A 27,443-nucleotide genomic window follows, 5' to 3' on the forward strand; every position below is an offset into this window, starting at 1 on the left:
GGTTAAAAAAAATTCACAAGTTTGTCCAATAAAAGTGGCGCACGTTTTGCGCCATTTTCCGAAACACGTAGCGTTCTTATTTTTTGGGATCTGTGGCTCAGTGACGGCTTATTTTTTGCATCTCGAGCTGATGTTTCTAATGGTAGCATTTTTGCGCAGATGCTACGTTTTGATCGCCTGTTATTGCATTTTGCGTAAAACTTGCGGCGACCAAAAAACGTAATTTTGGCGTTTGGAATTTTTTTGCCACTACGCCGTTTACCAATCAGATTAATTGATTTTATATTTTGATAGATCGGGCATTTCTGAACGCGGCGATACCAAATATGTGTATATTTATTTATTTTTTAACCCTTTAATTTTCAATGGGGGGAAAGGGGGGTGATTTGAACTTTTAGGTTTTTTGTTTTTTTTTTAATTTTTTAAAACTTTTTTTTACTTTTTTTATTTTATTTTACTAGTCCCCCTAGGGGGCTATAATGATCAGCAATCCGATTGCTGATCGCTATCTGCTGATCACAGCTATACCGCTGTAAACAGCAGAAATAGTCACTTTCTTTCTTCCTCTGCTCCGTGCCGAGGAAGAATGAAAGTGAAACGTCGTAGCACCAGGCGTCATCACATGACCCTGTGCTACGATGGCAACCACCGAACGTCACGTGATCACTCACGTGACGTCCGGAGGGGGCGGCGGTAAGTAAAAAAGATGGCCGCGCGCATATAGATCTCGCTGCCAGACTTTGGCAGCGAGATCTAAGGGGTTAATGTTCCGGGTGGAATGCGATTCCACTCGGAACATGTAGGCACACATGTCAGCTGTTGAAAACAGCTGATATGTGTGCCGATCCACGCCGCCTGCCCGCGGCAGGGGGCGGGGCTTACCGGGACACGATCCATGACGGAAAGATCCGTCCATGGTTGTGAAGGGGTTAAAGCTCCTTGCAGACAAGTGACTGATTAAAGCTAGTTAGGACCTGTAGCATCTGTAAAACTTTAGAGATGTGCAAGTCCTCGTAGCTTTCTTTCCTGCCCTGCACTGATCACATAGATGAGTGTCAGACAGGATGAGAGCAGTTCTCCCAGCCATCAGAGAGGGTGCTGCATCAGCGTTCTCCTCAGTCATTGAAAGCTGCCTTCAGACTATGAAACGCACACTCTTGTTTTTACTTTTACGTTTTCAGAACAATACTTTAGTGTATTTGATGCTGCAGCAGATGTTCTATCTATCGAACAGAATAGGGACTAAGGACACATTTCACAATTCCTTGAAGTATCCTGAATTAAATGTCTCACCTGTTCAGCAGCTGGATCTACGGCAGGCCTTCCATCTATCTGAAGTGGGTGCAGATCATCCTCATCTACACTTACTGCAACATCTACTGTGTCCTTTACCACAGCTGGGTGGCTGCCAAAGTTTCGGTAAAGTTGCAGCAAATCTGGAGGTTTGGGGATATTTAACCCTACGTCATCCCATAGTTCAAAGTCCTAAAGAGAAAACAGGACACCAAAATATATTGAAACTAGCAATAAGATATCTAAAAGATGAAGCAGCACTCCATTGTCTAATATATACACACACGTCAACCAATGTAACAGATTTTATGCTATATGCCTCAGGTCAAATCACGCTATTGCGCTCTTGATTGGTGTATATGCAAGGAATGTCCTGAAGTACACTTCCAAAGGACGCTGTGACTAATCTCACTATATAGGATAAGTCATGCATATGGTGCCATTGCAAATAATGCTTTATTACCATATTTCTTTCTATGGCATAGTGTAGAATATAGCATAGAATACGGAAGTATATTGTCCCAACAAAGGCCAAGAGGACACTTTATGCATGACGGGAGCTTTTCTTAGTGTACACGAATTGAATATGAGTGGAGTTGCAGTTCTAACAGTGGCCACTACATATGGATAGAGATGGGCTGTTCTAGCACTGTTCACACATAACAGACCGCCGCCGGAGCTGAACACAGCTGATCGGTGGGATGTATCATATGCCAACTCGCATAAAAGACAACCGAATGCTTCTTACCTGGTCATCATTCTCATCAGAAAAGGTTATAGAAGTAAGTTTGTTGTTATTTTTCAATAAATACTCATTGACAAGAAAATTTAGTGCTCTTTTTTCAAGAGGTTTTATAGGCTCCTGGAAAAGAAGAAAAGTTAAAATTAACAAGGTCCATTCATCATGTTGCTTGAGCAATTTAATAGTCTAGGTAAATAAACCGCCACCAAACCGCGCCACCTTTCTAAGGGATGCTGTATGTGTGATTCTAGTGGTGAAAAATCCAGTGGAATTATAGGGAACTTGACAGCTGATACAGGCTCTTTGATCCACAGCAGTATGGTTTCTGCCAGGTATGTCTGACTTTGCCACGTTGCGGCGCATCAGAGTAAAACACAATTTAAAAGCGGCTGGGAGCTGAGCTGGGACAAAAATCGGTCCTTCCATGCATCTGTAAGTAGGGAGAAACAGCAGAGAGTGGGAAGAAGCCACCCACGTGGATCAGTCTCCAGTGACATTTAAAAAGTATGCCACAGTGTTTCAGAGGCACCATACCTGGCTGAAATCATAATGCCAGCGTCTGATGCCTTCTGCCCGTGGAACTGGAAGAATGTATCAGTTGTCAGGTTCCCTTTCAGATGAATAGAAAGCAAATTAATGGCATCCATCATACCTGTTCATTATCTAACATGCTTAGAAAATCATGATCCACAACAGGCCAGAAAGCCTGTATAGAAAACTATAGTAAATCTGCTCTGTAAAGAGTGCTCCTATCTTCATAAAGTGTTCCCTATGCCAATCATGATCAGTTCATAATGGTATGCTCATAGCAACCATTTTTATTTCCATTGAGGCATGGTAAAATTTAAAAGCATAAACGTTAATATAATTTTTATTTCATAAATTAATAGTACACATGAAAATAAGCAACTTTGTAATATATTTAATCAGACAAATCTGCTTCTTTCCCTGCCAGCATTGATCAGTCATTATCAAAATTCTCAATTCTGAGGTAAAATTTGTAATCAGTGAACACTTTCCCATTACTGAGATAGGAGATGGCAGCTGTTAGGCCTAAGACACACGGCGAGAAAAACAGTGCGGGTGGAGTGCGATAAAACATCACATCCCACTCGGACCAATGTTAGCCTGTGTGTCAGCGCACATGAGCGATTATTTTTTCAGCACTAATCGGACCGAGAAAACAGTCGCAGCATGCTACATCTGTAATGCGAGACTCTTTCTTTCGCACCCATTCAAGTGTATGGGGAGAGAGAAAAATCGCACTGCACTCGCGGTTACCGGTGTACCACGAGTGCAAAGCGAGAATCGCAATAGCCAGCTATGGAGGAGAGAAATCCTTCCCTCTCCCCGCAGCTGAGGTCCGATCGCACAGTCAGACCTCAGTCGCAGGGTCCCACGCATGACACTCGGCTCCAGCTGTACTGCCAGCGAGAGCCGAGTGTCATGCGAGGATCGCACTAGTGCCCAGTGTGGCCCCGGCCTTACTGATGAGATACTGTTTTGCTTTTAACTTTATCTATGAGGCCGCATGGCACATGAAATACAGAATATAGTGTAGGACCCCCCTATTGAGATTTGCCGTGACATTGGCAGGGGTGGCTCAAAGAATTGATCAATTATTTGCTAAAAATCTCATTTATATTACAGTACAGTTGGAATAAATCTGTGAATTTGCACTTTTAATATGATGCATGCCATTTTCAGATCGTGCTGGCTCCCCTCTTTCTCTGATGAGATACTATGTAGATAGGAGAGGGCAGGAGGGGGTGGAGCTCTGCCTCTAGCTCCTCCCATCATAGAATCTCATCAGTAAGGGGCACTTTGCACACTGCGACATCGCAGGTGCGATGTCGGTGGGGTCAAATTGAAAATGACGCACTTCCGGCATCGCATGCGACATCGCAGTGTGTAAAGGCTGGATGATACGATTAACGAGCGCAAAAGCGTCGTAATCGTATCATCGGTACAGCGTCGGCGTAATCCATAATTACGCTGACGCAATGGTCCGATGTTGTTCCTCGCTCCTGCGGCAGCACACATCGCTGTGTGTGAAGTCGCAGGAGCGAGGAACGTCTCCTACCGGCCTCACTGCGGCTTCCGTAGGATATGCGGAAGGAAGGAGGTGGGCAGGATGTTTACATCCTGCTCATCTCCGCCCCTCCGCTCTGATTGGCCGCCTGCCGTGTGACGTCGCAGTGACGCCGCACGACCCGCCCCCTTAACAAGGAGGCGGGTCGCCGGCCACAGGGACGTCGCACGGCAGGTGAGTGTGTGTGTGAAGCTGGCGTAGCGATAACTTTCGCTACGCCAGCTATCACCACATATCGCTGCTGCGACGGGGGCGGGCACTATCGCACTCGGCATCGCAGCATCGGCCTGCGATGTCGTAGTGTGCAAAGCCCGCCTAATAGCTGCCATCTCCTATCCTAATAATGGGAAAGTCTTCACTGATTACAAATTTTACCTCAGAATTGAGAATTTTGATAAATCACTGATCAGTTCTGGCACAGAAAAAGGCAAATCTTTCTGATAAGATATACCGTATTTTGTGGTCTATAAGATGCACTTTTCGCCCCCAAAATGGGAGGGAAATGGAGGGGTGTCTTATATTCCAAATATTACAGAAATGAATATTCACTGCTAATGCCACTGCCAACTTCCTGCTCCTGCCTTCGGTGCGCCTGTGACTGGAAGTGCATGGCAGTTACGTCATCCGTTGCCCATCACTTACATGCCAAAGTCAGTTGCTGGCATCAAAACAAGACACTGCGAACCGGTGAAGTTGAGGGAAGGTGAGTAAAATCATTTATATACCAAAATGGGCCAATGATGAAGTACATATATATCAGGATTGGCCCAGGATAAAAACTTATATCAGTAAAGGGTCCAGAAGAGAAACATATCAGGAAGAGCCCCAAAATGGAGGACATATACACCAGGATGGAGGACATTTACACCAGGAAGGGGCCCAGGATGGGGAGCAATAGTAGAGAATTTGGGGAGATTACCCCATAACAGTGTCAGCAGCAGATTCTCCCCAACCCATAAGACCAGTTTCATACATCAGTGAAAAACACTGACGTTCTTCACGGACGTGTAAAACACGCACATGTCCCTCCAAGTTCCGTGATTCACGGCACACGTGGGTTGTCCATATGCAATCCGTGATCGCATATGGACATTACTCACCTGCCTTCACTACTGTTGTCCAAGGTGCTGAACTCCTCGGCTCTCCAGCGTCCGCCCTCCGCTCTCAGCAGCTACTTCCGGGTCGGCTATTCCTGCTCTCATGAATATTCATGAGCCAGGCAGGAGCTGCCGAGAGCGGAGGCTGGAGAGCGAATCGCAGGCAAGGTAAGTTGAAAATATTTAATATGTCCGTGATTTTCTGGTACGTTTTTCACGGATCACACACGGATCACACCATGGCGTGGTCCGTGGGTCATCAGTGATGCCAGAAAAAAAAACTGACTTGTCTCCGTGCAGAAACACGGCCACGGGTGTACGCTGCACGGAGACACGTTCAGTGAAAAATCACTGATGTGTGAGCAGACCCATTGATTATAATGTGTCTGCGTATGTCAGTGATTCTGGTACGTTTAAAAAAAAAAAAAGCACAAACGTACCAGAATCACTGACGTGTGAAGGGGGCCTAAGAGTGCATCATCAATTTTTTGCTTTAAATTTTTATTTGCTATTTTACTCCTCTAAAACCTAGGTGTGTGTCTTATTGTCCGGAGAGTCTTCTAGTCCAAAAAACTAGTTTCTTCTTTTCATGTGTATTATTGATATATGAAATAAAAATTAAAACAAAGTTTATGCTTTAACTAAAGTAACTTACAAATCAAGGCTTATAACAGTCACGTTTCAATCACTGAATATTCTCTTACGGATAGCCACCTATTTGGCGGACACTGGAGTGCCTAACAGTCTCCCTTCGGGAGGAGAACAATTTGGCATTCTATTCTCTGGGTGCTGGACTTAAACCAGAGGTGCACAAATTTTTCCTGATCTGTAAGTTTGCCTGTCCAAAAAGGCAACTTCATACAGAATTGTATATCACCCCCTTGTCGTGGTAGATGGGCTCACAGAATGTAATCAAAATGTGCACTTACAACCTAATATGCAATATAGTAAAGACGTATAGTCCGTAGCAAAAGAGATGGTGAAAATTGATTTGCAGGACCCAGGCCATTGGTCCTGTAAGTAATCTGTGGCCAGGAGCACTGACAACCACCTCTAACCTAGGGCATTCAAGACTCTTCTTTCGATTAGTGGGCCTCAATGATGACTTTGCTCTAGACTGGCTAATTAAAAGAGGAACCAGGGATGCGGTCAGGTAAGAGGCTGCCGTTCTACAACCACAGATTAAGGGGCCAAGCAAATCCATATGCACCTGCTCCAAATAACAGAAATCAAGTATTAAACACTACAACCCAGTTTATGGGATTGATGTAGATGGTGGCGCATACACCTAAAGTGCCTATCTGTAGTAAAGAAAAAATAGCAGCACAGCCCTCGAAGTATATAAGAGAGCAAAAATGGAGGCAGTACTCTAGGGGTGCAAGTGAAAAACATTACCCTATGTGGGCGAGTATAACACCACATTCTTTCACTTGGAACCTTTTTAGTGTTGCCTCCATTTTTGCTCTTTTATATAGCACTGACCCGAGTAGCAGTAAAACTACTTCTGTAACTAATGGGGCTGTACTAATATTAAGAAACTATTTTTAAATCAAGCACAGGCTCATTTTTAAAGGGAATCAGTCAGCATGAACTCACCGCAAACCTATTTATATGAGCGTGTAGCTGTTTCAAAGACAAGATCAACAATACCTTTACATGGCCAGTCCATTCCTCTAATACTGAGAATTTAGCACTTAAAATGAAGTATGTAAGTGAGGCTGTAGATCTGAAGCCTCCGACACTCCAGCTCTATTACCGGCCAGCTCGACTTTCAACGTCTTTACCTAAAGTTACACAGTACAGAGGCTATGGGTGAAGCAAGAGAAGGCAGTGCTGGGTGGGAAAGAGTGACCGAGGCTTCAGATCTACAAATAGCTTTTCAGCCTCATTTGCATACCAGTGCAAACACTAATTTTTCAGTAATGTTGGAATGCACTGGCCATGTAAAGGTATTGCTTTACTTGTCTTTGACAGAGTTAAATGTACATATCGTTTGGGGTGGGGATATGTAATCCAGGTCACAATTTTATTTTATTTTTTTTTTAAAGATAATTCTATTATTTAGATTTTTCATCTGTAGTACAGAATTATATGTAAATGGACATATATTTTCAAAATCGTCCTTAAAGAAGATTGGAGATACAAGCTCGCTATCTGCATGGTCTATATATACCCAATACAGAAGCATAAGTGTATTTGATGAATAGGAAACAACAGACAGAGAAATGTCATCGATTACAGTGTCCAGGAACTGATGGCGTCTTCCTAGCAGAGCAAATCATGCAGAGCCCGATCTGTGAGTACAGAGCTACTATCTCGCATTATCCAAGCCTCTAGCAGTATAATGCAAAGGTCTTTATAAAGTCAGCCACATTTCCTCCCAAAGTAACCAGCACTTCTGTTCATACAATGGCTGCTGGTGGAGGAGCAGTGACCAGACCTGTCCTGTTGGGCACGGCTGATGCACCGGTCCGCTCCTCCACCAGGGACCATTGTAAGGACCAGCACTTCTGTCAGTGTGTGAGAAAAGCTGCACTAACTAGACAAAGTGGCTCAACGTACTTCCTGGACCAGCACCACTCTTCCGTGCCAGTGCTATTTTCCCTGGTGGTATCAGCAGCCGCCGACTGGCCGGAACATTGAAAGGCTGCAGCCAATCAAAGGTTGCTGATTGGTAAATCACATGACAGTGCAGCCTCCAAAGTCACATCCTTGCCAGGAGACACCGAACTGACATTGGTTCAAGAGGTGTTTTGTTTGTTTTTTTTTTAAATTTTATGTTGTGCACTTTAATTATTAAGGGGTTGTCCAGTAGTGCATAACCCCTTTAATACAGATAATCTGAATTTTTTTAGGGGCCAATTGTGCAGTATGGAAATACCGTATTTTTCGGACCATAAGACGCACTTTTTTCCCCCCAAATGTTGGGGGAAAGTTAGGGGTGCGTCTTATGGTCTGACTGTGGCTGCGGGGAATGAGGTGCTGCGGTGGAGCGGGTCATCGGGGGCACGAGCAGGCTGTAGCAGCCTGCTGTGACCACGTGGGCCCGCTCATTACATATGCACGCCCATCCTCCCGCCCATTTCTCAGCGCAGAAGCCGGCGCTGACAGGTGGGCGGGAGGACGAGCGGGGACGCGCGCATAGTAAAGAGTCGGTCCACATGATCACCCCTGGCAATTACAGCCTGGAGTGATCATGTGCGGCTGTATTCACTGCTCCCCGCGCGTCATCATCAGCGCGGGGTGCAGTGAATCAGTGTACTCATCACCCGTCCCCCCGTGTGTGGAGCCGTTCCCCCGCAGCACCTGATCGGCACAGACAGGAAGACATCGCGTGCTGCAGGGGAACGGGGACGGACGGACGGACACACACACACACACACACACACACACACACACACACACACACACACACACACACGTCAGTGGTGCAGAGAGGAAGATGATCGGTGCTGCAGGGAGTGAGGAAAAGGTGAGTATAAGCGTTTGTTTTTTTTTCTCTGTGCTATAGGATACAGGCCATATACCAGGATGGTAAATGAGCACGATGGGGGCATATAGCAGGATGGGAGTATATGAGCAGGAGGGATGGGGGGGTATATGAACAGGATGGAAGTATATGAACATGATGGGGGTATATGAACAGGATGGGGGTATATGAACAGGATGGATGGGGGTATATGAACAGGATGGGGGTATATGAACAGGATGGGAGTATATGAGCAGGACGGATGGGGGGGTATATGAACAGGATGGGGGTATATGAACAGGATGGGGAATATATATGAACAGGATGGGGGTATATGAGCAGGATGGGAGTATATGAGCAGGATGGGAGTATATGAGCAGGATGGTAGTATATGAGCAGGATGGATGGGGGTATATGAACAGGATGGGGGTATATGAACAGGATGGGGGTATATGAACAGGATGGGAGTATATGAGCAGGATGGATGGGGGGTATATGAACAGGATGGGAGTATATGAGCAGGATGGATGGGGGTATATGAACAGGATGGGGGTATATGAACAGGATGGGAGTATATGAGAAGGACGGATGGGGGGTATATGAACAGGATAGGGGGTATATGAACAGGATGGGGAATATATATGAACAGGATGGGGGTATATGAGCAGGATGGGAGTATATGAGCAGGATGGATGGGGGTATATGAACAGGATGGGGGTATATGAACAGGATGGGTGTATATGAGCAGGATGGATGGGGGGTATATGAACAGGATGGGAGTATATGAGCAGGATGGATGGGGGTATATGAACAGGATGGGAGTATATGAGCAGGATGGGAGTATATGAGCAGGATGGGAGTATATGAGCAGGATGGGAGTATATGAGCAGGATGGGGGTATATGAACAGGATGGGAGTATATGAATAGGATGGGGGAATATGAGCAGGATGCTGGTATATAAGCTGGGGGTATATGAGCAGGATGGGGGTTTATAGCAGGATCATATACAAGGCAGGAGGATCATTACCAGGATGGGGTACCTTAGTAGAGAATTTGGGGACATTACCCCCATAACAGTGTCAGCAGCAAATCCTCGCCCCATAACAGTGTCATGACCACATTTTTTTGCTTAAAGTTTTATTTTCCTATTTTCCTCCTCTAAAACCAGGGTGCGTCTTATAGTCCGGTGCGTCTTATAGTCCGAAAAATACGGTATACATTAAAGTAAAGGCATAGGTAAAAAATGCTATCACTTTATGATCAGTGGGGAACAACCTCTGGGACGCCCAATGATGCAAAAAAATAAATAGGATATAGCACGGATGTCTTCTAAGATGCTTAGGCCACCCAGCTGTACAAGTAATTGCACTTGAATAGGGTGGTTCTTCAGTTCCTTGCACAGCAGAATGCCAGAGAGGTGCAGAACAGTGAAAGGCTTGGACAGCACTGTGCCGGGAAAAACAGTGGGGGGACTACAGCGCTTAAAGAGAACCTGTCAACTCTTTTCGCTTAGAAATTATGGTCATCACCTTTAAAAGAGGTTGTCCACGAATATAACATTGATGACCTATCCTTAGCATAGGTCCTTAATGTCTCATCGTCAGGGTTTAACACCCCACAACCCCGCCAATCAGCTGCTCTCAGTGATGCTGGCAGCCAGAAATGTTCAGTTCCAGAGCTGCCCAGTCTTCTGATAGCGGCCGCACCTGGGTGCTGTACATCAACCTCCTATTGATTTGAATGGGAGGCGGATGTGCAGTACCTGACCACTATCAGAAGACAGGTTAGCTCCGGAACTGAGCATTTCTGGCTGCCTGCACGAAGAACAGCTGATCGGCAGGAGTGCCAGGTGTTGGACCCCAGCCGATCAGACACTGATGACCTAAGGACAGGCCATCAATGTAAAAGTAGTGAATATTCTTGAGGATCGTGTGAATGGAGTTCATGTAAGCAATTAATATCTTCAAACATGCCCCTGAATAACTCAGAAAAAGTGTTTTTATACTTTTCTCGCACTGCATGTAAATTGCATGGCCCAATGGGTGTCTCTAGACTGCGATCAGCACTGCCGTGGTCCCTTCATATGCTGCCTCTTAACTGCATGTAAGTGGATGAAGTCTTTATGTCTTATTGGCTGTTCAATAGGACACCGTGATAGGCGCCTGCACAGGTCTCTGATTCCAATGCACAGGCGTGAGACTTCAGGCAACTGTGTGGAGGGGGGGGGGGGGACGACGACGACTTCATCCACTTACATGCAGGTAGAAGAGATGTGAAAGGAGCAGGGGCACATCTGAGGAGAGGCTGCAGGAACCCCATTTACATGGTCTTAAAACGTGATGGGCAGGGTTAACAAGCAAAAAAAAAAAAATGGTGAGAGGTTCCTTTTAACCAGGATAGTGGGTGTCCCAGACACTAGACCCATACTAATCATAAAGTTATAAGAAATCACTGGTAAATGCTCTGAATTAGGTGGCAATACAGCTGTAAATCCCACGCTCTCCGCTAACGCTGTGTCAGTCAATACAGAAAAGCCAACACACAGAAAAAATGTAGGACAAACAATGTGTCACTTTCTGATGATGCATCCATTAAAAGTTATGAAGTAGGGATGAGCAAACCCGAATAGTAAAGTTCAAGGCTTTATAGGCCACTGCCGTAAATAATTCCATACCTGCCACTGACCGGGAGTGACCAATGGAAGCTTGTTCTGAGAACGTTTTCAGAATGAAGCGCCATAAGAATTGATGGGCATCGTATGACAGTTCACCATTGAATGTCGGAACTTCGAAGATTGCTTTTTAATCACTAAATTGGTGAACAAGGGAGTGCGGAGGGAGTCTATTCAAATAAGCTATTTTTTGTGTGTTTTGTTGTTTTAATTCTACACTTGATAGGTTAGCAATGGGGGTATCTGATGGACTCCACTACATTACTAAACTCTGGGCTTGATAACAGCTGTCAATTCACAGCGGATATCAACCCCAAAAGTATTACTCCAAATGTCACTGCACCAGGACAATCGGGAAGAGCTGGATAAAGCTCCAGAACTGGTGCATTTAATGGATGCGCCACTTCTGGGGCGGCTGCAGGTTGCTATTTTTAGGATGGGTGGGGCCAAATAACCATGAGCCTTTCTTCTGTGATAATACCAGCACACAGCTCTTGGTTTTACCTTGGCAGGTTTTTATTAATGTTTTTTTTTTAACCGGCATGGGATTCTCTTCCATTTTTTATAACCAGCTAAGATAAAAGCAGACAGCTGAGGGTTGCAGCCTGCAGTTGTCTGCTTTACCTGTCAATTTTTGAAAGAAAAAATTATTCTCTAACCACATTTGTTTGCAGGTCAATAGCCCCCATTTTGCTTCTTTTTGCAGTCTCCTAGTCCTTACTATGACCATTTTTCAGCACACAAGTTCGGTCCTTCATAGACTTACAGTATATCAGGTTCGAGGTCAAGGCAGTGTCCAGAACCGAACCTGACGAACCTTAACTTCCACAGGTCTGCTCATCCCCATTACAAAGCTGTCAATTCTCAAAGCTAACAAGTCTTGGACTACATATGGAATAACTCTACTAGGTCTGTAGGCGAGGATTGCAAGCTGTAAGTATATTGAACATCTGACTGACTGCTCAGTAACCAACATAAAACATTCTTGAAAGAAAGTTAAAAAAAAACCTGCAAAGAATAATTTAATAAAAAATTAGAGTTCCTACAAGTCCTCCCTGTGTAATAGACACTGCTTTCATAAGCACCGTATACTTAACCATGGTTTTCAAAACCTTAATGTAAAGTATAATGAAAAAAATATATAGAAAAAACTTCATACCTGAATTTCAGGACTTGATTTATAATTCTTTCGTTCCTGCAAAGGAACTTCATTTTCTGCAACACAGAAATTAAGCAAATTGGCATTCTTATAAGAGCAACCATATATGTGTTACCTCTGTAAGTAATGTGAATTAAGAAAACTAGGAAGAAGAAAATCGTATGTACACCACCTGCAGCCAGTGTAAGGTTGACCCTGAGGGCCTGAATGGTCTCCTTGGCTTTCCGTAGCTCAAACTCCAGGACTGGACAGGGTTTTGGATTAAACACACACAGGCATCCAACCAAGAAAAGGGAAACAAAAATAAAAATAAAAAGCAAGGATGGGTGTGGAAAAATATATATACAGTTTGTATTGAAACAGAAAGCATGCAGTCTGATGGATCTCATGAAAGCATGCAGCAGAGTTGGCTTAGCAAAACGATGGGCGTCCTTTTCTACTGTGGAAACGAATCTAGCCAAACCAAGATCACCGTTCAAGCGGTCTGACAAAGTTTAGGCACAGGGTAAAGCAAATAAACGCATACTATGGTGATTTAATCAGCCATTTTTTTATACTCTAGATTGGACAATGTGGCCACTTAGTCTTTGCTACACAAAAACGGAAATCATACACTTATTGGGGTTCTCCAGACAGGATATTGAGGACCTATCCTTAGGGCAGGTCATGAATATCGGATCTGTGGGGGTCCGACACAATCACTCCAGCGACAGCCTAAAGGCCGCTTTACACGCTGTGACATCGCTCAAGTGATCTCGTTGGGGTCACGGAATTTGTGACGCATATTCGGTCACTTTAGCGATGTCGTTGCGTGTGACACCTTTGAGCGATTTTGCATCGTTGCAAAAATGTGCAAAAATCGTTAATCGGTGACATGGGGGTCCATTCTCGAATATCGTTGCTGCAGCAGTAACGATGTTGTTCCTCATTCCTGCGGCAGCACACATCGGTACGTGTGACACCGCAGGAACGAGGAACCTCTCCTTTCCTGCCTCCCGCCCGCAATGCGGAAGGAAGGTGGTGGGCGGGATGTTACATCCCGCTCATCTGTCCCTCCTCTTCTATTGGGCGGCGGTTCAGTGACGCAGCTGTGACATCGCTGTGACGCGGAACGAACCGCCCCCTTAGAAAGGAAGCGGTTCGCCGGTCACAGCGACGTCGCAGGGCAGGTAAGTAGTGTGACGGGTCTGGGCGATATTGTGTGCCACGGGCAACGATTTGCCCACGTCGCACAACCGATGGGGGCGGGTACCCACGCTAGCGATATCGGTTACGATATCGCAGCGTGTAAAGCGGCCTTAAGGGCTCCTTCACACATAGGGGATTTTTCTCATGGGCAAAAATCGGTTTAGTTCATCAGTTTTTCCATCAATGTCATCAGTTTGTTCAGTGTCAGTTTTTAAAAGTCAGCTATTCTCAGATGGAAAAAAAAAAAAAATAATGAAGATTTTTCAAACTTTTCCTATCAGAAAGTCTGTGAAAAGACAGCACAAACATGGCAATCGGAGTGCTGTTTATTTTTCACGGGCCTATAGACTTGCATTAGACTTGAAGTTTCCTCTGACACTCGGATCAGTATCGGAAACATTCTTGGTGCTTTTGGTCAGTTCACTTGGTCAGGGTAGAAAATGAAAATCAGACGTGAACTTCCGCATAAACCATTATCGGTACGAGTGAAAAAAACTAACGTGTGAATGAGCCCTTACTTGTATAGTTAGCTGTCAATCACTGAGGACCAAAACAAGAATGCTGTGGAGACACCATCAAGTTTCTCAACGCTGGCAGGAAAACTAGCCAGGTCTTTCACCGGAAGGAACAATCACGGGAAGGGCAGTCTCCAGTCAAGGAAACCGCCTATGCCAAACATGGTATCCATCCACAGAGCCGTTTTGGGGTATTTGCCCCTCATCAGTGTGGAGTAGGAAACTGGTTAGTGGGAGAAATGCCTAGTTATCACTGAGGACCATCCACTAGAAGAAAGGTCTACGGTGGATTTGGTCACAAAGTCGTAAAAAATCTGCAACTAATCTCCATGTGTAACTGCTTTAGTAAAAGAATGAGCATGCTTCAGATGTGTAAACTTGTAAGATGTTCTTATTTTCCTATAGATTACCTATTTTGTAAATTCAAAACATTTGCACTGTAAATTGCTTCAGATTTCAAGATAGTGCCTTGAAAAAGTATTCATACCCCATGAAATTTTCCATATATTTTCACATTCCACCAGCAAACAAAATTTAATCAGAATTTTACGTGACATATCAAGACTAAGTGGCAAGTATTTATGAAGGGGAAGGGAAATGACACATGGTTTTCTAAATATTTTAAAAATGTAAAATTGAAAACTAACGTGCATTTGTATTCAGCCCCCGAGTTGATAGTTTGTATTTGTATGATCACCTTTCTCTGCAGTTAATGCTGCAAATCTGTTGGAGTAGGTCCGTACCAGCTTTGCTCATCTAGAAGCTGAAATTTTGACCCATTGTTCTTTGCAAAAGAGCTGTAGCTCAGTGAGATTGGATGGACAGAGTAAGGCGGGCTTTGCACGTTGCGACATCGCAAGCCGATGCTGCGATGTCGCACGCGATAGTCTCCGCCCCCATCGCAGGTGCGATATCGTGTGATAGCTGGCGTAGCGAAAATTATCGCTACGCCAGCTTCACATGCACTCTCCCGCCCTGCGACCGTCGCTCTGGCCGGCGACCCGCCTCCTTCCTGAGGGGGCGGGTCGTGCGGCGTCATAGTGACGTCACACGGCAGGCGGCCAATAGTGGCAGAGGGGCAGAGACGATGTGTGCTGCCGCAGGAACGAGGAACAACATCGGACCGTCGCGTCAGCGTAATTATGGATTACGCCGACGCTACACCGATGATACGATTACGACGATTTTGCGCTCGTTAATCGTATCATCTAGGCTTTACACAGTACGATATCGAATGCGATGCCGGATGTGCGTCACTTTCAATTTGACCCCACTGACATCGCACCTGCGATGTCGTAGTGTGCGAAGCCCGCCTAAGTGAACAGTGATTTACAAGTCTTGTCACAGATTCTCAATGGGATTTAGGTCTGAACTGTAACTGGGCCATTCACACACATGAACATGCTTTGATCTCAACCATTCCATTGTAGCTCTGGCAGTATGTTTAGAGTTGTTGTCCTGTTGGAAGGCGATTCTATGTCCCAATCTCAGGCAGACTAATCGGTTTTCCTGAAGGATTGCTCTGTATTTAGCTCCATCCATCTTCCCATGAACTCTGACCAGATTCACTGTCCCTGCTGAGAAAAGCTTCCCCACAGCATGATACTGCCATGTTTGACGGTGGGAATACAATTTTAAATGTGATGTGCAGTGTTAGTATTCCACCACACAGTGTTTTACATTTAGCCCAAAAAGTTATAGTTTTGTCCCATATGACCAGAGCACCTTCTTCCACATGCCATGTAGAGGACAAAGCTAGAATAATGAAAGAAAAAGCAGTATGGTCAGATGAGCCCACAGAAGAACATTTTAAGCCAAATGTAAAATTCTGTGTTGTGGAAAACTAATACTGCAGATCTCCCTGAAAACACCATGCCCACTGTCAAACATGATGGTGGCAGCATCATGATGTTGGCATGCTTTTCTTCAGCAAGGACAGGAAAACTGGTCCGTGTTGATGGGAAGATGAATGGAGCTCAATGCAAGGCAATCCTGGAGGACAACCTGTTAGAGGTGGCAAAAGACTGGGGCACAGGTTCACCTTCCGGACAACAACCCTAAACATACAGCCAGAGCTACAATGGATGGTTTAAATCAAAGCATTTTCATTTGTGTGAATGGCCCAGTCACCGTCTAGACCTAGATCCTATAGAGAATCTGTGACAAAACTGGAAAGTTTCTGTTCACAGACACTCTCCATTTAATCTCACTGAGCTAGAGCTGTTTTGCAAAGAGACTGTGCAAAAATGTCAGCCTCTAGATGTGCAAAGCTGGGAGTGACATACCCAAGACTTGCCGCAGTAATTGAAGCAAAAGGTCTCAGAGGGGCTGAATAAAAAAACACATGTCAAAATTTTCACACTTCTATTTTAAAAATATTTTAGAAAAACATATATTCTGTACACTTCACAAATACGTGATACTTAGAATTGGTATAGTACATAAAATCCTTATAAATACAATTAGGTTTGTAGATGCAACATTAAATCTGGAAAAGTTCACAGATATGAATACTTTAAGGCCCTGTGTGCACTGGAAAAAGGAATTTTCTTAAGAAAATTCCGCAGGCTCTTAAAGATTTCTGCACCTGCGGGGGGGAAAAAAAACAAAACAAAAAAAACGCAAAAAATCCGCACCGAAATCCGCATGCAGTATGTTGCGTATTGTTGCGGATTTGGTGCGGAATTGCCGCAGGTTGTTCCCTGCGGATTTCACAGTTCTCTCTGCTCCTGCTGTCCGTGGTGCTGAAGTCTCCGGGCCGTGCTTTTGTCCCGCGCGGCTGCCTTTGGCGCTCTGCTGTTTGCGGGTCAGCTGTACTCTGCATAACTGCATATGCATGAGCCTGCCTGGAAGCAGGAGAGCAGTGTCCGGAGGCAGCCTCGCAGGAGAAGGGGAGTATAAGATCAGCGGTGACTTCAGTCAGCTGATGTGCAGTGACCGCTGGAGTCCTCCACCTGGAGTCCTCCACCTGTCACTGCGAAGCACATAAGTAAAGTCCCCGCTGATCCCGGCGGCTCACTTCACTTGCGTCCTGACCCTCACAGTGAGCAGTCAAGGTCTATGGCGCTCACTGTGAGTGCCAGGTGTAGCAGAGCTGGAAGCGTCATGGGACATCTTGTGGATTACGTCGGACCAGAAGGGCGGTTATTAGGGGTTAATAAAGTGGTGAAAGAAGGGGCTTTTTTTGTCTTTTATTTCAAATAAAGGATTTTTGGGGTGTTTGTGCTTATTTACTTTCACTTACAGTTTAGTGATGAGGGGGTGTCATCACTAATCTAGGACTTAGTGACAGGGCTGCTGCCATTAACTCCTTCATTACCTCGATTGCCACCGCATCACAGCAACGGGAAGAGCTGGGAAAAGTCCGGGACTGTCGCATCTAATGGATGCGGCAATTCCGGGCGGCTGCTGGCTGATATTTTTAGGCTGGGGGGGCTCCCCATCCTGAGAATACCAGCCCCCAGCTGTGAGGCTTTATCCTGGCTGGTTATCAAAATTGGATGGGGGTGGGGGGGACCGAACGCCGTTTTTTTTATTTATTTATTTTACTGTACGCTATAAACCCGCCCACCGGCGGCTGTGATTTGTTGCACTGAGACAGCTGTCACTCAGCGTGGGGGTGTGTCTGCCTGCAACCAATCACAGCCACCGGTGAGCAGGGAAGGAGTGAATGCGAGATGGAATAATGAGCGGCGTCTCTGGAAGATGAAAGAGCCGCCATTGGGGCAGTGTAACAGCCGCCCGGTCATCGGTGAGTATGAAGCGCTTGCTCCTACCCCTTTGGGCCAGATTCTGCTCCCCATAAACTTTATATGGGTAGCAGCATCTGGCCAGATACTGGGGATCAATCCTCTACCGACCCAGAGTAAGCGGGTGATTGATCTGCAAGCCCTCGAATCCGCAGGGACCTGTGGAAAAGAAGTGACATGCAATTGGGAATCCCGCAGCAAAACATGCAGCTGTCAAATTCTGCATAGTGCACACAGCATTTTCTTTCCCATAGGATTTGCTGGTGAATCACTGCAGAGATGTTATGAACATTTTCTGCAGCGAAACATGCAGCAAAACCGCAGGAAATCTGCGGCAAAAAACGGTAAGTGCGCACAGGGCCTAAGTCTCTTTTTGAGCATAGAATGCAAAAACCACATGGTATATAAATGAGAACCATCCACAAAGGTCATTACAGCCGAGAGTTTGATAGAGATTATCCCAAAGATCCCTGCTGACACAATAAAGACTGTATGGACTAATGTGCCTTATGGCAGGTTGATCAAAGGGAAAGAGGATTTGTCATGTAAGGCAATCTGGGGCGGACTGCTCATCCGGTTATTCATACACGCCTGGAACCTGTCCGAATACAGTACTGTCCAAGGCGCCCCTACTAGGAGGAAACCTATTTGTAGGATTGTCTCTTTGCACACGACCTGTTAGATGCCCTGGAACATGAACTCAAAAGACTTTATACTCAGGAGGAGCCTACTCGACACTGTACAGACTATTCCCATGGGGTTCATTCTGTCAGACCCAAGCAGGAGGCCTCGTGCATTAGGAACTAGTTTAAAGGATGCAGTTTGGCATGCCAAGAAATGTTCCTTTTGCGGAGGCAGAGCACATAAACACATAAATGCCGCTAACTGATCTCCTGCCTGTTCCATTCTTGACCACCCAGATGTTAATGAGGAGGATCACACCCCTCTCCTCGCCATCTTTGTGTTGCGGTCTCTCAAAGCATCAGGCCTGAGATTCCCCTTCCCTAGTCCTCCTTTCCCATCCCCCTTTCCCTATTACAGCTTGAAACACTTTGGCTGGTTTCACACTACGTTTATTTAACATCCGTCTATAACGTTTTTTTAGCGGAAAAACGGATCCAGTGCAAATGCGTTTTCACTTCAATGCATTTGCAATGGACTCGCGTCCACCTGCGTTCGCATGCGTTTGCGTGCGTTAGACACAGGATCCGTACTTTTGCGTTATTTTAACATGTTTCAAAAATGCTACTTGTAGCGTTTTTTACCTTTGTCAAAATAACGCATCTCACAGGATCCTTCACATTGCGCCACGAGCTGCAATGCATTTCAATGAGCGCTGGATCCTGCCTAGCAGAATGCGTTGAGTTGCGTTGTAACAGGATCCTGCTTTTGTACTGAGCATGCCCAGAACCAGTCTCGCGTGATCTGTCTCTCTCTCCTCCTCCCTCCCTCCCTCACCCTCTCTATCTCTGTCTTTCCCCCTTCCTCTCCTCCCTCTCTCTCCCACCTGAGAGCTGCGGACACTCGTAACCAAGGTAAATATCGGGTAACCACTTCTCTTAGTTACCCGATGTTTACGTTGGTTACGTGTGCAGGCAGCCCTGCTCCTAGCAGCTGCAGACACTCGTAACCAAGATAAATATCGGGTATCCAAGCCCGATGTTTACCTTGGTTACGAGCGTCTGCAGCTGTCAGAAGCCGGCTCCCAGTCTGGCACGTTTAGTTCCCCTCACTCCCGATCACATGACTCCAATGCCCGCCCCTAAACATCCAGTGACAGGATCCTGCAAAGTAAGACATGCGTTTACATGCATTTTTTGCTGTAAAAGCAGGATCCGCTTTTGCAGCAAAAAAACGTTCAGGACGCATGTTAAATAAACGTAGTGTGAAAGCAGCCTTTGTTGGGTATTTTGCAGTAATTTGCCACTGATCTATAGCATAACTGACTTTCATGTAAAGTGTGGATGATAATTAGTAAAATCTACTTTGTGGTTACTATAATATTCTGCAGGAAAAAAAAAAAAAAAGATGGAAGATTCACTATGTACCAGGCCTGTGGGCTTCTACTGAATGGGGAGAAGTATTCAGTATATCAGATCAGTCCCACCTTATCTACAACATATAGTGCCTGCAGATAGTGGAGGAGGCAACAAGCTACCTTTAAAGAGTCCGTAAACATTTAAGCCTTTAATGAGGTTATAAGCCCAGGTCCATATGCCGAAGCAGAGCTGTATACGAGCTCCACAGAAAGTCTATGGGTCTATACTGAAGCATAAGCAAGTGATCCCTGGGGCTGATGTGTATACGCACCAAAAGGGAATTTGTCACCAGGATTTTGCTACTTCATCTGAGAGCAGAAACTATAGAGACAGAGACCTCGAGTCCAGTGATGTATCACTTAGATTACTGGGTGTATTAGTTGTGACACAGAGTTGTTAGATGAAGCCGAGGTCGGAAAGCTAACCCCACCCACACCACAGCTTTGTGTGTACAATGGCTATTAACAATGAGATGGTTATCAGGAAGGGACAAGGTGGGACAACTGCTGTACACACTGTAGTCCTGGCAGTGATTATCAACTGGTGATAAAACCTTCATAGTAAGGGTAAGTTCACACAGTGCGTTTTTCGCGGCGTTTTTGCGCAGTTTTCGGGTGCGTTTTTGCTCAGAAAACTGCATGACTTTGCTTCCCCAGCAAAGTCTATGAGTTTTCATTTTTGCTGTCTGCACACAGCATTTTTTTTCAGCTGCGTTTTTGTGGTGCCACAAAAACGCAGCATGTCAATTATTCCCGCGTTTTCCACTGCGCTTTTCATCCATTGAGTGCAATGGGATGTTGAAAAACGCAATGAGAAACGCAAATAGCTGCGTTTTGGTGCGTTTCTAAGACCAAAAACGCAGCTATAAACGCAGGAGGTGGGTAGTAAAGTGACATGTACAGGAAGAGGATTCCTTCTGTCAGTAAATACAGACGCATGAATCCTCCCGGTGCCGTCACCGCCGCTTCCACCTCCAATCCTGTGCATGTCAGCTGCTGTGCGGCGCCATGTTCGGGCGGGAGGTGGAAGCGGCTGCGAAATCAAAAGTGAACAGTAGAAAAAAAAAAAGTCATACTCACCTGTCTGCAGACTCCCGGTGCCATGCCCGCTCCCATCTCCTCCCGGTCCCGCCGCTCCGGGTGTGTGCAGTCTCCCCGGGTACGTATGCCTGCAGGATGCAGGACCTGGCGATGGATCACCTGATGCAGTCACCTGACGCGTAACTGATCGTAAGTCTCGGGGTGACGCGGCGCCCGGCCAGTTTAACCTATCAGCGGATGCGTCAGGAGACTTCATCCCTGATTACCGGCAGCTCCTGCAGCGATCGGACGGGATCAGACTCCGCTGCAGGAGCTGCCAGTAATCAGCACATATTTTTTTTTTTTTTTTTTTATTTATTTTTTTTTTTGCACCGATGCATCTGCTGATTGTATAAAAGCCACACATCAGCTGATGTGTGATGTGATTCAAGCACTTGAACCTGACATCATCTGATCGGTATGCCTTCCAGCAAACCGATCAGATGATATTGGATCCGGATTGGACGGCGCGGGACCCTTGACCCAGGATTACTGCGGAGGGGGGTTCTTTATTTCAATAAAGATGGAGTCACTAATTGTGTTGTGTTTTATTTCTAATAAAAATATTTTTCTGTGTGTTGTGGTTTTTTTTATCTTTACTAGAAATTTATGGTGTCCATGTCTAATATTGGCGTGAAACCATGAATTTCGGGCTTAGGGCCAGCTGATAATATACAGCTCGAAGGCCTGCGGAGACACCATCACATGTTTCTCAACGCTGGCAGGAAACTAGCCAGGTCTTTCACCGGGAAGGAACAACCACGGGAAGGGCAGTCTCCAGTCAAGGAGACCACCTATGCCAAACATGGTATCCATCCACAGACAGCCGTTTCGGGGTATTTGCCCATCACACTTATGAGGGGCAAATACCCCGAAACGGCTGTCTGTGGATGGATACCATGTTTGGCATAGGCGGTTTCCTTGACTGGAGACTGCCCTTCCCGTGGTTGTTCCTTCCCGGTGAAAGACCTGGCTAGTTTCCTGCCAGCGTTGAGAAACATGTGATGGTGTCTCCGCAGGCCTTCGAGCTGTATATTATCAGCTGGCCCTAAGCCCGAAATTCATGGTTTCACGCCAATATTAGACATGGACACCATGAATTTCTAGTAAAGGTAAAAAAAACCACAACACACAGAAAAATATTTTTGTGTGTTGTGGTTTTTTTTATCTTTACTAGAAATTCATGGTGTCCATGTCTAATATTGGCGTGAAACCATGAATTTCGGGCTTAGGGCCAGCTGATAATATACAGCTCGAAGGCCTGCGGAGACACCATCACATGTTTCTCAACGCTGGCAGGAAACTAGCCAGGTCTTTCACCGGGAAGGAACAACCACGGGAAGGGCAGTCTCAAGTCAAGGAGACCACCTATGCCAAACATGGTATCCATCCACAGACAGCCGTTTCGGGGTATTTGCCCATCACACTTATGAGGGGCAAATACCCCGAAACGGCTGTCTGTGGATGGATACCATGTTTGGCATAGGTGGTCTCCTTGACTGGAGACTGCCCTTCCCGTGGTTGTTCCTTCCCGGTGAAAGACCTGGCTAGTTTCCTGCCAGCGTTGAGAAACATGTGATGGTGTCTCCGCAGGCCTTCTTGCTTTGAATTTTTCCCAGGGGACATTGCTCTAGAATCACTGCGTTGAGAAACACGTGATGGTGTCTCCGCAGTGGTGGATGTTGATCTCCCTAAGGTCAACCATCCTTGCTCAGATAATATACAGCTAGCCCTAACCCCATTATTACCCAGCGAGCCACCCGGCATCAGGGCAGCTGGAAGAGTTGGATACAGCGCCAGAAGATGGTGCTTCTATGAAAGCGCCATTTTCTGGGGTGGCTGCGGACTGCAATTCGCAGCGGGGGTGCCCAGAAAGCATGGGCACCCTGCACTATGGATTCCAATCCCCAGCTGCCTAGTTGTACCCGGCTGGACACAAAAATTAGGTGAAGCTCACGTCATTTTTTTTTTTTTTTTTTTTTTTAATTATTTCATGAAATTCATGAAATAATTTAAAAAAAAAGGGCTTCTCTATATTTTTGGTTCCCAGCCGGGTACAAATAGGCAGCTGGGGGTTGGGGGCAGCCCGTACCTGCCTGCTGTACCCGGCTATCATACAAAAATATGGCGTAGCCCACGTAATTTTTTTTGTTTGGGGGGGCAAAGAAATACAGTCCTGGAAGGAGGATGCTGAGCCTTGTAGTTCTGCAGCTGCTGTCTGCTCTCCTGCATACACTATTGGATGGAGGATGCTGAGCCTTGTAGTTCTGCAGCTGCTGTCTGCTCTCCTGCATACACTATTGGATGGAGTATGCTGAGCCTTGTAGTTCTGCAGCTGCTGTCTGCTCTCCTGCATACACTATTGGATGGAGTATGCTGAGCCTTGTAGTTCTGCAGCTGTCTGCTCTTCTGCATACACTAGTGGAGAATGAAGAACATATTGAAGAAGAAAATGACATCAGACCTTTTTTTTTTTGTTCAGTGATAAAAAACGCATAAAGACGCAGTGAGCAAAAACGCAGCAAAACGCAGCAAAAACGCACCAAATCGCGGAAAAACGCGCAGTTTGTGCGTTTTTTGCCGCAAAAAAACGTACAAAAACGTAGCGTCAAAAAAACGCAGTGTGTGAACCTAGTCTAAGTAAGCAACAGTACACAGCATAAGTGACACATCCCTGAATTATGTTTTTTAACCCCTACAACAGGCTGTCATCAGATTACATAGCAAAAACCTGCTAATAGATTCCCTTTAACTTTACTAAATAAGCGCTATAACATAAATGGTGTCTCAAAAGTAGGCAGTCAGATCCAATGTTAGGCATACTGCAAAGAAAACCTGTTTGGCCATGTCAGCAAGATGGTAGTCAACTTGAATGCTGCCACACTGGCTTTACCTCCGGTTTTTCATAAGAAAAGGTAGGTGCAGGGGCGTAACTACCACAGTCGCAGAGGTCGCTACTGCGAACGGGCTCGGAAGCTTAGGGGCCCGCTCTGCAGACTACGCGGCTGCTATATATACACCAATGCCGCCGCTGACACTGGGCCCCCCTGCCCGGCGTCAACGGCGGCGGCACTGGGCCCCCTCCCCAGTCAGTGTCATTGCGCACAGCGCTCCATAATTCTCCTCCTGTGCGCAGTGACGTCACTCCTGTGCGACTGCTGTGCTGAGAGCACAGAGCGCAGGACGGGAGGACAGTGACCGGAGAAGCAAGGGAACGGAGGACAGAGGTGAGGATGGAGCAGTGGTGAAACGAACAGAGTTAAGTAATTTTTTATTTTTTTAATCAGGAGCACACGGTGGCCAGAGTCCCGGGGGTGCTGCATTATACACAGGGAGACCTGGTGGGGGCTCCATTATACACAGGGAGGCCTGGGGGTTCTGCATTATACACAGGGAGGCTTGGTGGGAGCTGCATTACACACAGGGAGGTTGCATTATACACAGGGAGGCCTGGTGGAGGCAGCATTATACACAGGGAGGCCTGGTGGGGGTTGCATTATACACAGGGAGGCCTGGTGAGGGCTGAATTTACACAGGGAGGCCTGGTGGGGGCTGCATTATACACAGGGAAGCCTGGTGGGGGCTGCATTATACACAGGGAAGCCTGGTGGGGGCTGCATTATACACAGGGAAGCCTGGTGGGGGATGCATTATACACAGGGAAGCCTGGTGGGGGATGCATTATACACAGGGAGGCCTTGTGGAGGCTGCACTATACATAGGGAGGCCTGGGAGTACTGCATTATACACAGGGAGGCTTGGTGGGGGCTGCATTAAACACAGGGAGGCTGCATTATACACATGGAGGCCTGGTGGGTCTGCATTATACACAGGGAAGGCTGGTGGGGGCTGCATTATACACATGGAGGCCTGGTGGGTCTGCATTATACACAGGGAAGGCTGGTGGGGGCTGCATTATACACAGGGAGGCCTGGTGGGGGCTGCATTATACAAAATGAAGGACACCTTATACATGGACTATAGGGGGTGCATTTACATGGAGGAGTATGGGGCTGCATAATACAATATGAAGGTTTATGGGGCTGCATTATAATACATATAGGACTATGGGTGCTACATTATAATATATGGAGGACTATGGAGGCTACCTTATACATGGACTATGGGGGTGCATTATAAAATATGGATGCCTATGTGGTGCAGTATAATCTACTGAGTACTATGGGGTGAATTATAATACACTACGGGGGTGCATTCTATTATTTCAAGAGTTACGTGGGACCCTTTATACTATATGGAAGGCCATTACAGTATTTGGAGAACTATATACGAGGGGGGACAAAGATACAATCAGGGGATGGGAACGTTTTGTGCTGAGGTAAAGGCTCTTTCCCTCAGCACCCAGCTTTCCCATGGTCTGCTATAATCTTCTCTCAGCACCCAGCTTTCCCATGGTCTGCTATAATCTTCTCTCAGCACCCAGCTTTCCCATGGTCTGCTATGGGAAAGCTGGGTGCTGAGGGAAAGATGTATAGCAAAGCATGGGGAAGCTGGGTGCCGATGACAAGATGGATATCATAACATAGGAAAGCTGGGAGCTGATAGAGGGTTTTTAGATCATGGGAAACCTGGGTGCTGAGGGTAAGAGCCAAGTGTCAGTGTGATTATCACGTACCCCGAGTGCCAGTGTCATCCCGTACCCCAAGTGTCAGGGTACGTGGAGAGGGGGGGCATCAATCTCTAGTTACGCCACTGGGTAGGCGTGAGATACCAAATTGGTAAGGAATTTCTAAAGAAAACAAATTGTGTGCTTCACATTGAGATAACCATATTGGTTCTCATGTTAACGGGGGATTTTTCCTCCTGTACAGGTTATGTGAAAGATAACATTATCCCAAGCAGAACATTTTGAGATTGTCTTCCTGTCTTGTCAAGATAGCAGACATTTGATTGCAGAAGATGTAAAGTGCCGAAACCAAAATGGCTCCCATTACCCACAATGCAGTTGTCAAACTCCTTGCCAAATTCTGAGAAATGGGATCTGCCACCAATATACCAAAAACAGCTCATTCAGAAAGTCAACAACGTAGCCCTCCTGTCCATCTGTCCCTGGATTGTGGGGCTAGCCGTGCAGTAATTCTGCTCCTTTGAGGCCTGTTTGGGTGGCAGTGACTGAGGTCCTCAGTGGAAAAGCAAAGAAGATTCAGATCAATGGAAAATATCTGCATGACTTCCTTGTAAATTACGTATATGTAAACGTTACCTGTCACTGGGTCAAAAGTGGCTGGTTTTTCCTCTTTTATTCCTGCTGCTCCCCTGAATATTGAGGTTTTTGTTTTTTTTAATTTGCCATAAGGGTTCCAGAGATATTTTATTTGGTGATAATTATCATAGTCTGTACAAGTGGAGTAATAACAGAGAGCACCCTAAAGACACATCCCCAGAAAATCCTATTAGAACTACCCCTTTCTAAAAGAAAAAAAAATGAATATTATCTAAAAAGGCCCATATTTCTGGAGCTTTATGGCAGAACACAACAAAAAAAGACAACAACAAAACTATACTCAGAGGAGCAGTAGGAAAACAATAAGAGCTACCTGCTGTAGACCTGGTGACAGGTCCCCTTTAGGGTATGTGCACTTAATGTCTTTAGTGAGTGTGCCATAGTGGTAGTGGAAATCCACCCAGAAACAAATGCCATCAAAAAATGAATTTTAACTTTCTTGAAGTGCGAATAAAATGCTCCATTGGTTCTAATGGCCAGTGTTTCGGTTATCTGTGGACCTTTGGGCAGGAGCTTCTCCTGCAGTGCTGACCACAGTGCTTGAAAGAGATGAAGAAAGGTGGAGCATATGCACAGCAATTCGTTTTGTCACTGCTGTGCATATGTTTGTTATTTTTGTCATATTTTCATACATTTCTTTGAACACATTTTGCGATTACTTTGCAACTGATGTTTTATTTTTATTTAACATATTGGTGGCTTCCTTGTAGTGCCTTTTCAGGTTGGGTCCAGGCAGAATCCTCCCAAAAAAGACACTGTGTGAACATAGCCTGAATATGCTTTCCAACGACATATATAAAAACACTTTCTTCGGTAGATATATAACCTGTACACCAAAAAAAATTGTATATATAAAGTGAATAGGCTGGTCATTCTGCGCATTTTTTATTTTTGTGCGCATGTAGAAACCCATATTGGAACCATATTTTCCTAATGAAGTCTTCAATTTTTTTGTTACTATTTCATATAGTTTACTTAAAAAAAATAAATTAAATAATAAAAGAAATATCAATCAAATTGGTTTGGATTAGATTCTGATCCTCAAGAAAATGAGATGCATAACCAAGCCAATAATGAAGGCAATGAAAAAGAAAAAATGTCTGT

At 45.6% G+C, this 27,443-nt stretch overlaps 1 protein-coding gene across 4 annotated transcripts in view; it reads right to left on the reverse strand.

Annotated features, from left to right (window-relative positions):
- RELCH (RAB11 binding and LisH domain, coiled-coil and HEAT repeat containing) overlaps positions 1–27,443 on the reverse strand; it is a 205,089-nt gene that overhangs the window by 127,812 nt on the left and 49,834 nt on the right. For 3 of the 4 annotated variants that reach the window (XM_075314841.1, XM_075314840.1, XM_075314842.1), the window contains exons 3-6: positions 12,697–12,768; positions 12,525–12,580; positions 2,042–2,155; positions 1,294–1,485 (exon numbers count right to left, since the gene is read on the reverse strand). In XM_075314841.1, the coding sequence (XP_075170956.1) occupies positions 1,294–1,485; positions 2,042–2,155; positions 12,525–12,580; positions 12,697–12,768 (434 nt within the window). The remainder of the gene's footprint in view (positions 1–1,293; positions 1,486–2,041; positions 2,156–12,524; positions 12,581–12,696; positions 12,769–27,443) is intronic. The other variant, XM_075314843.1, reaches the window with a different exon arrangement.

Source organism: Anomaloglossus baeobatrachus, chromosome 6 (genome assembly GCF_048569485.1).
Source record: "Anomaloglossus baeobatrachus isolate aAnoBae1 chromosome 6, aAnoBae1.hap1, whole genome shotgun sequence".
Lineage (NCBI taxonomy): Eukaryota > Metazoa > Chordata > Amphibia > Anura > Aromobatidae > Anomaloglossus > Anomaloglossus baeobatrachus.